At 40.9% G+C, this 17188-nt stretch overlaps 1 protein-coding gene across 1 annotated transcript in view; it reads left to right on the top strand.

The window, feature by feature from the left end:
- Positions 1 to 17188, top strand: part of LOC146816612 (cysteine-rich venom protein LEI1-like) — a 193494-nt gene that overhangs the window by 145221 nt on the left and 31085 nt on the right. The window contains exon 8 of the mRNA XM_085610487.1: positions 16167 to 16261. Within this exon, the coding sequence (XP_085466613.1) occupies positions 16167 to 16261 (95 nt within the window). The remainder of the gene's footprint in view (positions 1 to 16166; positions 16262 to 17188) is intronic.

The following is a 17188-nucleotide window of genomic DNA, read 5'->3' on the forward strand; positions in this document are numbered from 1 at the left end:
TTTATGTTGTTGCCTGTAAGTGTGATAAGATTTATATAGGTAGCACCATTAGAGCCTTAAAGGATCGTGTGAGTGAACATATGAGAGCTATAAAAAACTGTGACATGAGATATCCCATAGCTCAACATGTGTATGAGTGCAAGGCACAGGGCCTTATCAAATCTTTTCGATTTTATGGCATTGAGCATGTGAAGCTTGACCCACGTGGTGGCAACAGGGAGTTGAAATTGCGCAGATGTGAGGCACAATGGATCATGCGTATGAAGGCTGTAGAATTTGGTCTTAATTATGATCAGGAATTACAGTATTTTTTGGGTGATTAATAATAGTATCATCCCCTGTTCAACTCGATACTTTGGTCATCTGTATATACCACATACGGGTATTATTTTTCTTTAATATGCATTCGGTCTAAGATTGGGTATGCATTGGAGTTTCATGAATATAAAACTACAGTTTTAGTTTAGTCGCAATGTAGTTGTAATGATTGGCAAATTCGGCTCTGAAATTTCTGTATTTACTATTACACCTATTGAGTCACACATGGGTTAGTTATTCAATTTTTTCCATGTTTAATAATCAATATACGATCATAACTTATGTGATAGTGAGATTTTGTCGTGAATATTAGCACATGACATAGATCGATATGCCAGGCGCGTAGCGAGCCGACTATTATGAGACGTTGGTTGCACAAGTTAAGCTTTCAAGGTGCATGATGTTTAATCACCAACTCTCCTTACTTTAATGGATTAATAATTTTTTATAGAGGGATCAAGACATTTTTTTGATCGAAGCCACAGGCACACAGTTACTTTTACACTTATGTGAATATTGCATGGCTAGAGTGCCGATCGCATGGTCTAGAGACTATTTAACTACAGCGCATAAAGTCTCTGCCCGGATTTCTTTTGACGAGCCGATTAATAAGGCACTATTGTTGCGTTAGTGAATTTTATTTTGTTCTTTGCGGACACACCATTAGCGTTACTTACTTTTCGACCATTTAACTATGGCGCCCTAAGTATTTGCTCAGATTCCACTACATGTTCAAACATGGCGCCTTTTTCAATTTTGCTGCGAGTCACCTTTTCTATCACTAATTTTTGTTATATGATTACGGAAGTGGCCGGCAGCAGCACCTGGTTCCTGTACTCGGGATCGCAGAAGCCGCATTTTAGGTAAGCGGGATGGCATTTGGCGTGAGCGTTTTCTCTTAGGTTTGCACAGCAATGGATTAGAACGGTGCTAATCTAAGATTCTTTATCTTTAGGTCACTTACTACATTGAGTGGACGACTTTTATTAAGGATTTGCTGGCAATCGGATATTTTGTTACTAATATTGTGGATATTGATTAGGGTAAGTCGGAAAGAACTTTTTTGTAGCCCATGATTAGGTGCGTTTGCGTTATCTTGGTGTTACAAAATTCTATATATTATTGTTTCAGGTGCTCTTTACTTAGGCCTTTTACTTGGATGGCCACCTTATGATTTTGCTGCATCTCGGTTGTGGTATTGGAACGTGTGATTATTATCCAGTCTTAACAGGTATTTACTTGACCTTATGAGTACCATGATTGATCGTGCCTCATGTGTGACGCAACGACTAATATTGGGTTATTTGCATTATTGTAGGTTTGCAGTTCTTCGAATAATTAAGGTACAGATATTTCTTTTATAATTATTTGCAGCACGAGACTCACACGGGTTGGTGAGTAGTTTCTTTAGAGGTATTTTTTCGCTGACACCACCGCTGATTTGTGTTTCTCATAATTACTATTTTGTTTAGGATTTATGTCTCACACTGATGTTTCAACATTATGTATTCATTGTGACTCATACTTTTGCCTGTTATTGAACCATTTATCTTTTTGCTCTGAGTTTCAAGGAACTGTGTGTTATATTTTGTGTGTCTTTTGCCGCCATCTTTCTATACATTTGTTATTTGTGTTACTTCCAGCCCTGAGGAAGTCGTATGGGTTAATCCCCTCCAAACGACGAAACGCGTTGGGGAGTGGAAGAATTTCGCTAATAAACTAAGAAGAACTGAAGCTTTACGCTGCATCTGATTTATTGAAATATTCATTAATCTTATAGCGTGTGCATCAACCCTATTTTGCATTTCTATCAATCTTGTATTGAGCTCTGTGGGATCTTGGGTGTTGTTCCCACTGTTGTTGGCACCGCTGTGAAATTGGTTCTTACATGTCTGATACTGTGTAATATTGTTGGTAGCACCACATTGCCTTTCACACCCTTAGATTTGTTTGTATCAGAATTGAATGGGCAAAAGAAAATGAAACAGAAAAAACAACTGAATAAAAGAAATACAATGATAGAGAGGGCCTAAATAAAGAAAATAGAAAAGATGAATACAATAGATAACTATTGGTAACAACATTACATTGATCTCACACCAACAAATACATTTCATAAATCCATATGTTTGGGAATTATTCTCCTACGACTACTCTTCCTCACTACAGGAATTGACCTATTTTGAGATATACCATTGCTTTTCCTACTCAAATCAGTCTCTACACTATCAGGTGAGGAGTTTTTAGCAGAACAAGCAGGATTGAATTTCATACCCATAGAAATACCAGTGGGATTGAATTTCAAACCCATTTGATGTACAACTTTATCAGGTATTCTATAAATCCTGGAAACATTCCACCAATTCTTCCCATTTACTCTCACGGCATACCGTGAAACTGAATCAACACACATCGGTTGACTGTATCTTGAGAGACCTTTGAGAACATTATGGGGAACTTTTATTTTGACCCAATCACCCGCCTTGATTTTGTGAGACCATCCTTCTTTGTAAACACTTTGTCCTGAATGATATGAAGTGTTTTCTTTTACATCAATATTTTTATGTGCACGAGGATGCATCTCTTCTTCAACACTTTTACAAGGATACATCTCTCTCTCAACTCTTTCCTGAGAAGATGACGACCACGAACTTGACAATAGTCCCCACTGCCTCATCCAAGCTGGACACATGCTAAACGTAGCAACTCTCCCTCTCAATAGCTCAAAAGGACTTTTCCCAAACTCAGTGCCCGGTGTAGTGCAATGAGCCCAGAGCATAATCTGTACAGCTCCTTTAATATCAATATTTCCGGCAATAGCCCATTGCACACAATCCATCAATATGCGGTTCATGCGCTCAATGAAACCATTCCCTTGTGGGTGATAGAGAGCCACTCGCCTATGGTCGATACCCAATTGACTTAAAAAACTGGACATTTCTTTGGAGACAAACTGTACACCACTGTCTGACACTAACTCCTTTGGAAAACCTTCTCTTGCAAAAAGGCTTTCTAAAAACTTAAAACTTCATTTGTGTTGGGATCAGTCATAAAACAAACCTCCCACCATTTGCTGTAGTAATCTGCAATGACCAAAGCAAACTTATATTTGTTGGGCAAAGCATTGAACGGTCCAATAAAATCCAATGCCAATTTCATCCAAGGCTCAGATGGTAAATTAGCTTTGACTTTGGGAGGAATAACAGTCTTGATTACTTTGTCACTAGCACAACAAGTAAAACACCTCTCAACCCTGTCCTCTATATGGCGATCCATTGAAGGCCAGCAGTAAATTGACCGAATTTTACGTTTGGTGCATGTTTGCCCCAGATGACCTTCATGTCCGGCCATAATTATACGATCTCTCAAACTTGCAGGAGGTACAAATCAATCCCCACGTAAAATCATCTCCCCCCCCTTGTAGAGACAATTCATCAGCCACTCTCGAAAACGGTTGCAGTTCACTATCCAAATGATTTTCTTTAGGCCAGCCTTTAATAATACATTTTCTCACCTCTTTGAGAACAGAATCAGAATGCATAGCATCGAACCACTCTTCCTCCTTGAAACATCCCTCTTTACACACATCAATGCTTGCAATTAAACATTCCTCATCTTCATCTCCAGTACCTTCATTCCTCACCTCTGGTAGTGGTAGTCTAGATAGTAGATCAGGTCTTATGTTTTTTCCTCCTGGAATCTGTTCAACCACAAAATTATATTGAAGAAGTTTGGAACTTAATCTAGTGATCCTGGGAGTGTGATCTTTCACTACAACACCATTAAGAACAGGAATAAGAGGTTTATGATCCGTCAAAAGCTTGAAAGATCTACCCCAGAGCAAACTTTTAAACCTCTCAATTGCCCAACAACAAGCAAGAAGTTCTCTCTCTATAACAGAATAATTTTTCTCACTGAGACGTAATGATCGAGAAATGAAACCAACCGTATGTTCAACATCACCTTCCATTTGAGTCAACATACCACCGAGACCATCCAGACTAGCATCCACCGATACGATAGATTCTAAAGAAGAGTCAAATGGAGTCAAAATTTTGCAAGAACCAAGTTCACTCTTAATATTTTCAAAATCAGTCTGACATCTTTGATCCCATGCAAAAACTGATCCTCTCTTCAAGAGTTCACGTAAATGAGCTGTTCTGGCTGAAAAATTGGATATGAATTTTGAATAAAACTCACACATCCCTAAGAAAGAAGAAACCTGCTCTTTTGTATCGGGAGAAGGAACTTTGACGATGGACTCTATCAGACCTACTCTAAGAAGAATTCCCTTTCCCGATATGCAGTGTCCTAGATAATCGATGGACTCCACACAAAAAACGCATTTGCTCAAATTACCCACTATGCCTTTTTCTTGTAATCTATTTAAGACCTCTTGCAAGCTTTTGTCATGAGATGATCTGCAAACTCCTGCCACTAGTATGTCATCTTGGAAAACAATGGTGTTATTAACTCCCCCCAGGACTTTTTCCATAATACGCTGGAACACGGAGGCCGCCGAAGCTAGCCCAAAAGGCATCCTTTTTAACTGGAATGTCCCAGATGGGGAAACAAAAGCTGTCAAATGTTTAGACGCTACGTCCAGTTCAACTTGGTGATAAGCCGAAGATAAGTCTATCTTCGAAAACCATTTGAAACCTTGGAACTTAGCTACTATATCATCAATGCGGGGTAGAGGGTGTGAATCTACCCATATATTTTTATTAAGACAGCGCAAGTCAATGCAGACTCTGAGATTCCCATTTTTTTTTCTTGTGACCACCAATGGACTTAACCAAAGAGATGACTCAATGGGCTCAATCACACCTGATTCACACATCTTCTCTAACTCTTTCGTTAAGTCCTCCCTAACACTCAAAGGTACGTTTCGCAATTTATGCTTGACTGGAATAGCTCCCTCTTTTACTTTGATGAGGTGTTTAAAACCATTAATTAAACCTAGTGTGTCACAAAAAACCTTTGGAGATTTTCTTCCCCAATAAGAGGGTTCAACATCCCCTGTAACTTCATTAACAATGGAGACTGGTTCCTTTGTTCCGGGTCTGAGGGTCATTCCGAATAAACGTTGGTGATACCACCCTAAAATGTTTAACCCTTTTATGGCCACATAAATCTTCCCAGTTATAGATCTGTCTTTGAAGACTAATGTACTTTCGAAAAAACCCTTTAATTGAATCTTCCTTCCTTCATATGATACAGGACTTCTATCAGGAGGTTCAAGGTGCTTATCACCCCACACGGATCCAAAGAACTCTTCCGTAATCATGGTCATACGTGCTCCTGAATCAGCAAGTAATCAAATTTTTCCCATCAACTGTAACATCAACAATGGGATCAGCACACTCTTCACAATCATCTTTGACCATTAACATTAAATCACTCATAGAACTTACGACTTCTGTGTCACTTTCCCCTTTGTCATTCTCCTCCCACACGACGTTAATATTCCTCCTGGTGGTGCACACTTTAGCAAAATGACATTGTTTACCACAGTTTCTACAAGAGGCATTCCTGGCAGGACAAACACATGAATTAGGGAAGTGCGAAGAAAATCCACATTTGGGACAAACATTTTTCCTTTGAACATAAAATTGTTTCTTATCATGTCTAACGGTAGGCAATTTTCCTTTGGTCTCATTACTATTTTTCTCAGACCCACTATTCTTCTCTGTCGCATTTTTTCTTCATTCACAACACCAATAATAGATTTGTCTGATCTAAGCTCATTTAAAGAAGTCTAGGATAACTCAAAGCTCTTGACTATAGAAACCGTTTCTTCAAGAGAAGGATTTTTTAAAGTTAAAAACTTTTGTTGGACTTTTTTATCTCTGCAACGTACAACAATTTGGTCCCTGATGAGTTGAGACGTAAAATTTTCAAACTCACATTCAGAAGCCAATATGCGTAACGATGCTACATATGACACAATGCTTTCCGACGCTTGTTGTTCCCTCGTAAAAAACGTATGTCTAGCTACTACCAGACTCTTCTCAACATCAAATTGTTTTTCTAACATTGATATTGCTTGATCAAAATCATTCAACGGTTCATCACCCTCTGCTACTACGGGTAATGGTAAATGCTCTAACATATCTCAAAACAAGGGAGCCTAGGGGGTTAAAGGGTAGGTAGCCCCCCTCTCAAAATCATGAAATACAACAGGACCTACCCCGTACACAAATTTATAAAAATTCTTATGTAGTGTACAGGTACTCAATGTCTGTAGTGCCTGCCTTACTCTCATTCACTGGTCTATTTACCGTATGTGTGTACAAAAGTTGTTGCCCACTGGTCCCAAGTACTATCACTTGGTAGTGGCAACAACCCCGTGAAATTGGATCGAGAGTGAGGCCAGCACCGATTCTCAGACTGACGAGAAACGAAGTCCCGCAGTTCTGATTGAAACAGCCAAAGGGTTGGTGCAAAATACCCCAGTCACTTACATAATGGAGGTGCAGGTATGCTGCCACACAGCATTTTGAGGGTGCTGACTGAAAGTGATCGCTGGCACACACTAGCGTTGCAGAGAGACCAGTCGACCCCAACCCTGATGAAGTTGCCGGTAAAGTAAATATGGCAACGAAACATGTCGGTTTTTAATGAGCAGCGACACAGCTGAGAATAAAGCACCGTATAGCCAGTGTAGTGCTGCTCGGTTTTATTTCTGAGTGACTTGAGTCCTGATCAGGCTCAACTCACCAAATTTGGGTCGACATTTCCTGTTTTTGTAGATTAGTTTACACCATTTCAACACATAGGTTGCCCTGTAGACATTAGTCATTAGGACTATCACGAGGGTTTTGGTGACGCACATTATAAATTTCTTTTCCACCTTTACTGTTTCTGTTTGGGCGGCAGCGACCGATGATGACAACAGGAGGTAGTAGGCGAGTACCTGTCTACACATACCCCGTTGGTGCTGCTTCCGTGAGGCGCTGTCGTCCTATCACACCCTTTTTACCCTTTTTATCTCTTTCACCTTCTTTGAACTTGATCTGAGCACCAGCAGGTTTTTACAGCACCACTGGACAGGGAAACACTTCAACACTAAATTTCACGGGGTTGTTGCCACTACCAAGTGATAGTACTTGGGACCAGTGGGCAACAACTTTTGTACACACATACGGTAAATAGACCAGTGAATGAGAGTAAGGCAGGCACTACAGACATTGAGTACCTGTACACTACATAAGAATTTTTATAAATTTGTGTACGGGGTAGGTCCTGTTGTATTTCATGAAATGCTCTAACATAGCCTGACCCTCAAACCCCAGATTGTGTTCAAGGATGAACCTCTTGCGTTCAGCACTAAATCAGGATACAACAGACACACTTATTCACTGTACAAAATGCCATATGCTTGTCACTGTCCAAATATCCCCTGTGGGTGCATTTTCCCATTTTTTACTGTTCTCAGGTTCTATAATCATACACCAAATTGATGTACCCCTTGTGTAATTCCTAGGAACCCCTCTGCACGTTTTTGATTACCTAAACTGAGGGTTTGGTGTCCAAACTGACTCTGGACACCCCCAAAGTTAATGTCAGCCATTAGACCAGCTAGCTCTACAGTGTCACTACCATCCCCCTGCATTCTACAGTGGTGTAGGTAGCTTCTGACATCCACTGAACATGACAACCCTGATTCCTCAGGAATCATGGAAAACAGTACAGTGCATTTCACTCAGACCCTTGTGCTTACTTTCTATCAGAAAATACACAGGATGGCGATTAGGATGTTCTAATAAGTATTTATTGGTCCTGCATCAGCCTTTTGTAAAACATGTGTGCTGCGACAATCAGGAGACAGAAGCATACAAAAGAGATTACTAGTATCAATATTGTAAATTGTAGATAGATCTCTACCATAGTGCCTAATAAAGTAAACATAAGCAGTTCAGATAAAAACAGTAGCACCTACATATTCCTAAAATGCACGCTCTAAGTAATTTGCCTAAATGAACCTAGTCTATAAATGTGTGCGCAGCAAATTAGTTGTATATGTGGGTATGTAGCCAAGAACCCCCTAGGGAAAAACCAGACCCCTCACCTGATGGTTGAGAACGAAGGACCCCATCTCTGCTTCAAGGATGACAACCCTCAAGGGATTTCAGACCGCTGCTTGTCAAAGATTCAGAATGCAGGACCCTGTGTCAGCTTGGAAGGAATTCTCATGTAATTTGTGTGAGGGTCTTTTATACTAAAGTGGTCACTCAAGAGTTTTTTCTAGAATCAATATGTTTTTAAAACAATCATGGATGCTTTTAAAACAATCACAAATGTTTTAAAAACAATCACCATTTCTTTTCTAAACAAATGTGATCATGCATAGCCGGCCGTTGGCTAAGGATGAAAAAAGTGGTGACCTTCATACAGAATAATTCTGCTGTGCCTGGGGACATGTTTATGTACATCAGGTACAGGGATTTTGATACAATACCAAGAGCCTGGTATCAAAGAGACAGGAGCAAGCTACTAGTTAAAAGGTCACTTGTTTAGAATCGTTATTGTCGTGTGAATGGGACAAAGTATGTAATAAGGGTATACATGACAGAACTAGCCTAAAGGACCTGACAGTACTGTCGAAAGAATCACCAATAATCATAAAGATTGTACATAAAAGCCTAATCTTGGATTCTAACTCTGAGCTGTGTAGAATATCCATGAGATGACTTACATCACGTTTTCACACAAATAAACTGTAACATTAAATATATCAAATTCAAGACACCAGGAGAATTTTACTGTTTGCATCCGTCTGATGGTTGCAGGCAATTTAAGCACAGATTTAAAACTATGCTCTCCTTCATCTGCAACTTATAAAATCCACTTTTTGGAGAAATTACTGATTTCTTTTCACAAATAGAGTACCAAGCAGGAAACCCTCCTCATATTCATATGCTGTTATGAGTAAAAGATGCACCTACATTTGAAACAGACACAGAAGAGTCAGTACTTTCTTAGAACAGTATATTTCATGTAGCATTACAAAAGACACAGAGGGAAGAAAAAGCATAAAGCAGCAGGTCCATTTACATGGATGTGCACAGTACTATTAGCAGAAATATTTGATTATTTTCTTAGCTCCCTGTCAATTTCTTCATGTTTTTCACAGTCTGAGGCCACATCCTTCTTCTCAGTTCCCTTTAAAAAAAAGAAAAAGTATAAAACTGTTTTAAAATCCTTCTTAAAAAACATCAGCATTAAAAAAATATATATATTTCAAAAGTACCCTACAAAATCCTCCTAGGACTGGTGACACACTCTCTGGTTGCCCGGCATGTTCAACCTGAACTCGTCTGGGGAAAATGCATACATACCGACAAGAGGCTCCTTCATGATGTGATACCTCAGCCTCTTCCCCTTCTCTCGGAATGACCCTCAAACCCTTCCATCACCAGGAATATGACTCTAAAAGGCCAGCTCCTCAATCCTTCTCAGAGATCCTATGTACCTCCAGAGCTACTTGATATGCCTACAATAACCTGTCTATATCAACCCCCCTCCTTACTGTCAGGCACTAAGTGTCTGAGAATGTTGACTCTTTCTTCTGTACTGGACACAGTAGTTTTGCTCCCACCATTTTTGCTAGACTCTAACAGCTATTTCGGCCACCTCCTTGACAGTCACTTCATGAGCCAACAAGACCCTTTCTCCTCCAGCGCTCTCTCAGCCTCCGCTTCTCTCTCCTATGCAGCCAGCTTTGCCAGCTACAGCCTCATGTCCCTCTCAACCTGTCTGTTCTTGAGCTCCTCAAGGGGCTGGGTTTGGAGAAGACACTACTTCCTACATCTAATCCAGTAGGTAGCTCTCTCTGTGGTGGATCCCGTCTCTCCTCTGAGACTTTTACCCAGTCATCTTCTGCTTTCCCCCCTTCTCAGCGCCAGTACCTTTAGGGGCCCTGATTCTAACGTCAACTACAATCAGGGATCTCCCTTCTCAAGAGTGCTGAAGTATTCCTGTTAAAACTCTTTGTGTAGTGCAGATTGCATTCTGCAGATGTGCTCCCAAAGGGAAAACTAGTACTCAAACATATACATACAGGTGAGTAAATGGGTGCGTAAATTGTTTGATGGGGGTATGAGTGAGTGTGGCAGTTATTGTCTGGCTGTATGAGTGATGGGTACATACGTGCTTTTGTGGGAGTGTAACTGGGTAAGTGCCCCCCTGACTGTATGATCATGTGCAAATTACATACTATTAAATTACAAACTATTAGAAAGCACCCACGTCTAATATTAAACACATTCATTTATAATGGTACAGTAAAAATTATATTCATTTAGTGTACCAATTCCTCTTTCTCCTTTCCTGCTCACTGTATTTTTAGTTAATGTTTTCATCTCAGCACCCTTCTATTTTCCCTTCTAGTATAATGTCTAGAAGCTACACATTTTCTTTCAGGTTACAAACACTCACTATTCATTTTCTTAATATACATTTCTATACTACAACCTAATTCACATAAATGAAAAAGCTCTTTGCTGTTCTCACAGTTTTTTTTTTTTTAATTCTTTTTATTAACAAATATAAACATGTTGGTCACGTCACAGTTTTCGGTCATTGGAGTTACAGTAGTTCAGCCTTGGACCCATAGACATTCTTGCAACTTAATATGGTACAGCAGAGCAGGGACAGACAATATCATCATTTTATTGGGTTAACATTTCCTCAAGGGGGGAGAAGCTGGGGGGCTCACAGATGTTACCGCGGTACGTATTCCAGGGAGACCAGACCGCTACCCATTTCCCGGGACACCCTCTCGAAACATACACTATCGTGTCCTGCAGCATACACCAGTCAATGTCTTTCTTCCATGCACCAAGCAATGGGGGCGCTTTCGCCCCCCACAGGCGCGCTATGTTACGCTTTGCAATCACCTGCCCCAGTGTTGCCCACAATTTGCCTTTTACCGATAGGTCCGTGAACTCCCAAATGTTTAGGAGGCATTGTTTAGCTTCAGGCCGTAACTTTACCAGTTCTCACAGTTTTAATTCTATGTCTGGTAACATCTGTTTTCCTCTGAAATCTCCAGTTACCACTCCTGCAAACCACCTCCTTTCTCATTAGAAAAGCAGCCAAAATGGATACCCCTCACCAACTCTTACTTATGCAGCTTAAGTTAACAGATCACAAGCTGCCTTTCATCTTTCTTTTTTGTTATACCACTTCTAAATGGTTAGTATTTCTTTAACCCTTTCCATGTTTCCTGCAAAGAAGCCCAATGTGGCTAGTTGTTCCCATGAACCCGCGAATTCTCCGCGATGCTCAGTGCGGCCCCATGTAATTTCACCAAGGATGTGTGGGTCTGCATGAGATTTACAACTGCGTTTGTGAATGTGAGTGGGTCTTTGAGTGGGTGTGTGAATGTGTGAGTGGGTCTGTGAGTGGGTGCATTAGTGTGTCTTTGAGTGGGTGTGTGAGTATCTGTGAGGGGCTGTGAGTGGGTGTGTGAGTGTCAGTGTGGATCTGTCAGTGGGTTTGTGACTGTCTGAGTGAGTGTGCAGGTTGGTGTGACAGTATCTGAGTGGATCCGTCAGTGAGTGTATGATTGTAAGTGGTTGATTTAGGGTCTGTGAGTGGGTGTCTGAGTGTCTGAGTGGCTCTCTGAATGGGTGAGTGAGAATATATTCTTTAAGTCATGGCGAGCTCCACAGATCCGTTGTGGAGTTACATGGGGGTCCGCGCTGAATGCCACAAGGGCTCCTCTGATCTCGCACGTGGGAAAAAATATGTTTTTTGGTAACTTCCTACCTAACATACCTACTTTGCTACTCTTTTACAGAAATATGGGGTCAGGGAACCTGTACTCTGACCCCTTCATCTGTTTTAGGGACCCTTTCCCAAAACATAAAGTCTCCTAGTCAGGTCGGGTTTCGAGTTGATGACAGCGACTTGGTTCATCATTAGTCCTCAGTGAAATACTGAGCTTTTAGTGGGACAAACCTGATATATATATAATTGCCATTAAAAACCTTAGAAAAAACATTTCCATTTAAAAAAATATATATTTTGGCATTATATATATATCAGGTTTGTCCCACTAAAAGCTCAGGATTTCACTGAGAACTCACGCTGAATCGAAACCCGACCTGACTAGGAACCTCGCATAACGTGGAGAGAAAAAGCAGCAGAAAAGTGCAAATGTAAAGTTTGACTAAGGACTTCTGCTCAGTGTATCCAACCAGCGCTCCATCTCGGTCGGCCTCAAACTTTGACTTTGTCCAGGTCATGTACAACCAGATGTCCCAAATTGGGGTTTTTTGTTTTTAGACACTGGAAAGTATTTATTCTTAAAAAGATTCATATTTCTGGTTCTCTACATTGGATTTTTGTCATATTGGTGTCATTTTAATCATTCCAATCTTTTCTATTTATATAAATTGGTGTTGGAATTCAAGTGTGTATTGTTCATTACCTAATTAATGGATTGTTGTTTTTAAATGCTTTGCACACAAGTCTCCTAAGTTAAGCCTGCCTGCTCGTTACCAGCTAGCAAGAGTTGAGCAAGGGATTAATTAATTAATATTTTGACTGAATCTCATATTGTGTTTGTAGCCTTATTACTAGTGTTAGGTTCCTACCTACACACACTAATAAAGCACATTCTAACAGCAGTGCATCACAGCTTTGCACATATATTTAAAAACTGAGGGAGTAAAACAGATATGGTCTGTCTTTTAAAATAGTGACTTAAACAGTAGATATTGTAGAGATAGCGTATATATCTAAAATATAATAAAATAATTATCAAAAAAAATGTTTGTTATGAAATTTGCAAATCCCATGTTAGATTTGTGGATCTTAGTTCCTTCCTGGGGCCTGAAGACCTTCCTGGGCCTCAGAATTCACAAATCTAGTATACTGAGTATGTTGACGACCTACAGAAGGCAGGGCGCAGGGCTTGGAGACCAGGCCCTATGGCCACCCCTCTGCCGTACACATCTAAAGGCCATGCACAGCTTGGGTTGGTTGTCCTCGGAGGTTTGGACAAATGGCCTGGTAAGAGACCAGGCCCTGCACCCAATACACTCACTGAGTAAGGCTGAAGGATATGCACAGTTTGAGATGGACTTCCACAGAGGTTTGGGTGCAGGGCTTGACTGGAGACTAAGGTCTGCTCCCAAGCACAAAAGCCTGAAGGCTGCGTGGAGTGGGAGTTCACTGCCCACTGATGGTTTGGCTCAACTTAATGTGGTTTGATGAATCTGCTTCAAATGTGGCAGGCAGTTAGCAAGTAACACCCAGTGCAGTTATTTTAGGTTTTCTGAATTTCCCATGTGGGGACACTTTTAAACCAGTGAGATTAAAATTATTTTAAATTTACTAATACCTCTGGAGTCATTTGATGAATCTACATGATATTTGGCAGGGACTTAAATTGTTTTGCCGTTTCTTGGTACGTTTAAGTTTGGTCGGATCCACTAAGGGGCAGTGAGCTTTTAAAAAGTGAGTGGATGTGAGGAAATGGGGTGTAATATATGGTGTGGTGCTGCACCCTTATTGTGTAATACACTGCCCAACTTCTTTAGGTCCAGTGGGTTTTGTCTGTACAATCCTCAGCTGAACCCTGGGTAGCTGTGGCACTGAGCAGCAATGCTTACTCGGAGGAACAAGTGTTAAGCACTTAAACAGCACCAAGTCAATTAAAGAAGAAATCAACGTGACACTTAAGAAGTCTGACAGCAATTCACAAAAGTAGGCTGTATTTTTATAAGAACTTAGACACTTGAACAAAAAGATCCACTTGAGGGTTTTGGAGCTATAGATTTTACAAGCAATAATAAATCAAAGCAATTTTACTCAATTGTGAACAAGCCTTGGCAAAATCAACAATTTGTACACCTAGAAACTTATTTAAAGGAAACTTAGGTAGGTATCAATGCACTTGGTAAGAAGTACTTGGGTAGACCAACTCCCGGAGGGAGCTTGCCAGGGGAACCATCAAGGGCCTCAATAACAGATACCTTTACAGAAGAAGCAGGTCTTGAGCAGTTCCAGGCACATTATCTGAGTTGCAATGGATTTCTATGGAGTGGTCCTGATGCAAGTGATGAAGGATGCTCAAGATGCTCCAAAGCTGCTGTGGATGTGATGCAGTCAATGGGGGTCTTCCTGCTGGGCTTCTTCAGTCCACGAAGATAGGAATGGGGTGCTGGTTGCAGGATCGATGTCCCAAGAAGTCTTCTGCGGTCTTGCCAAAGTCCATTTGCCACTGATCTACCAGTCATCCATTGTTGCAGTCACAGGCCAATCCTTCCTGGGGAGATAACTTCACTTTTGAGAGTTCTAGCAACTCTCCTCTACAGCAGCACTCCTGGGCCTAGCAAACTTGGGTGCAAATCTGTGCTTTTGGTCTTGGTTCCTCGGTGCTGTACGGTGATGGTGGGTGCGACTTGAAGACTTTGGGTTAACATCTTGGCTCAGCCCCAGCAGGCTTCTTCTGCTGTTGTGTACCTGTGCTGAGAATAGGAGGCCAGTCAGCTGGCCCTTGGAGTTCTCTTGGCTTGACTGGGCTATGGAGACAGCTTCCCCTTGAGCAGAACATCACAGGCACAGTCTGTCTCTTTGCTAGCCATCATGTGCAGCAGGTGCAATCTTTTTCGGTACAGCCTCTTCTTGCTGATCCCTCAGTGCAGCAGGTCAGTCCTTCTTTTGTCCTTCTTACAAGTTGGTCGTGATATGATCTCTGGGATCCAGGGATGGCCCCTTTATGCCCAGAAAATGCCCTTAGGACATGATGCGGTTGGTAGCCAATGGACTTCCACATTCTCTCCACCTGTTTGCTACTTCCTGTGGAGTGTGGCTATCCCCAGAATGCATCATTCAGCCTACTTTCAAGAAGATGAGACCTCTCACTCTGTGTTGAGACCCCCAGGGTGTGGCTATTAAGGGTGGCGCCGCGGCCAGGGCGACTGACTCCGGAATCTAGGGATCCCGGTTCGATCCCCGGCCCCCAGCACTTAGAGACCCTTACGGGTGATTGTTCGCACTTTACAAATGTGGATTATTATTATTATTACACATCCTTGGAAATATCGGTTTGACCACTGGCTTCTCTCCTGTCCACAGTGCCAGTCTAAACAGTAGAGCAGCACCTCTCACAAGTACTATCCATTTGTCCTTCAAAGGTGACATCTTCTTTGTATTCTCAGTTTCATGGTGATGTTTGAAAATTCTGCATAACGTTTGGCAGCTAACAAATTAAACCCAGTGCAAGGCTTGCCCCCTACCAACCTCTGCTGAGCACACCTGAAGCTGGTTAGCCTCAGGGCCTGGATAAACACTTTGTACAGCACATAATAGGTACATGGCAGATGAATGTGATACATCATAAAACCGATTATTTCACTTAAAAACACAGTAATGGTCAGTTATGGTTCAATAAACACAAATCCAAGAAAGCCTTTACATTCACTAGTAATGGTATGTACAATGCATCAAATTTCACATTCCCTGCCATAGTCACTACACCCGTACCCAAATGCATGTTAAAATAAGGCTGTCCACAAAGAGCAAAGCAGAATGGGAGCATGAGTTATGGTGTGCTTTGTCTCTATTCCTTAACTGGTGAATTCCTGGGCTCTTCCATTTTGTGTAATACAATTTAAATTAAAGATCAATGTAATAGCAGTCTATGTTTCGGATCCATGTTTTTGTATAATATGTTTTAACACTCTGTGCTTTTACATAATTCCATTCTAGAATAATAGTTAATAATTTGTCTGTGATATGTGTGGGGGGGTTAAGTTGAAATGTATGTTACTATGTGTCTGTTCTTTCATTTTACTCTATATAATGTGCTGATATTCTATTTGTACTTGCAGATTGTTTCGGATCATTCTCACCAGATGGGGTGTGCTGTTGCCGAATGTTCTCAAAAATCATTAAATTATTCTTATGTCTGCCACTACTGCTCATCGTAAGTACGACCTGAGAAGACAATGTATTCGTCAGATTGGTTTTTAACTGTTCTTTCAATACTAATATGTCTTAAGCTGTGCATACAAAAAGATGCAATGACAGTACAAGTGAACACATGTGATGTTTAACCTCATGCAACCCTGCATTTAAACCATCTGTAGCCATGGAAATGCATTAAGTTAATCAACATTATGCTAGTTTTCAATCTCCAATGTATATGGGTACCCTCAAAAAGGTTTCCTGTCAATGGTGTAAATACTAATGGTTGGGAACATGCATTCTAATAATGGGTGTATTCAAGAACCGGGCTCAACTTGAAGTTAATTGTATGTATTTATGTGGGCTTTGTAGTTCTGAAACCTAGCTGAAAGACAGAATATCACTGTATTGTAGCTGTGCCGAGTCAAATGCAACAGTCACACCCGCACATGCATGAATGTGCTTCTTGTGTAGCTCAAACCTATCCAGTAGTCAGAAGGGCACTGTACTGTACTGTAGGTGTACCAATTCAAATGCTAAAGCCATACCCGCATATGCTTGATTATAGGGTTTGTATATAGCAGGATCCCAACTACAGGTTACCAGTAGTTCTAATTTCATGAGGAGATATGGTGAGGAGTTGTTTCACAGGACAGATATAGGGGGTGTGATTTAAAGAGGCGGAATTGCGAGTAGGAACAGACAGGAGATTTGACAAGGGATTTAGACGAATACAGAAGCTACAAGAGATGTGGAGATTGAGATGGGCTCAACCCCCTTAATGGGTGTCTAATGTACAAGCAAATTACACTATAATGAGGCATTGAATAATGAGGTTGGTTTTCAGTTCATACTGGAAGTGAATGATAGACAAAACTAGCTGGCTATCAATAAGCACTTTATGGCAGAGAACACTTACCTTATTCAACTTTCACTTTCTAATTAT

This window comes from Triturus cristatus, chromosome 6, assembly GCF_964204655.1.
Source record: "Triturus cristatus chromosome 6, aTriCri1.1, whole genome shotgun sequence".
NCBI lineage: Eukaryota > Metazoa > Chordata > Amphibia > Caudata > Salamandridae > Triturus > Triturus cristatus.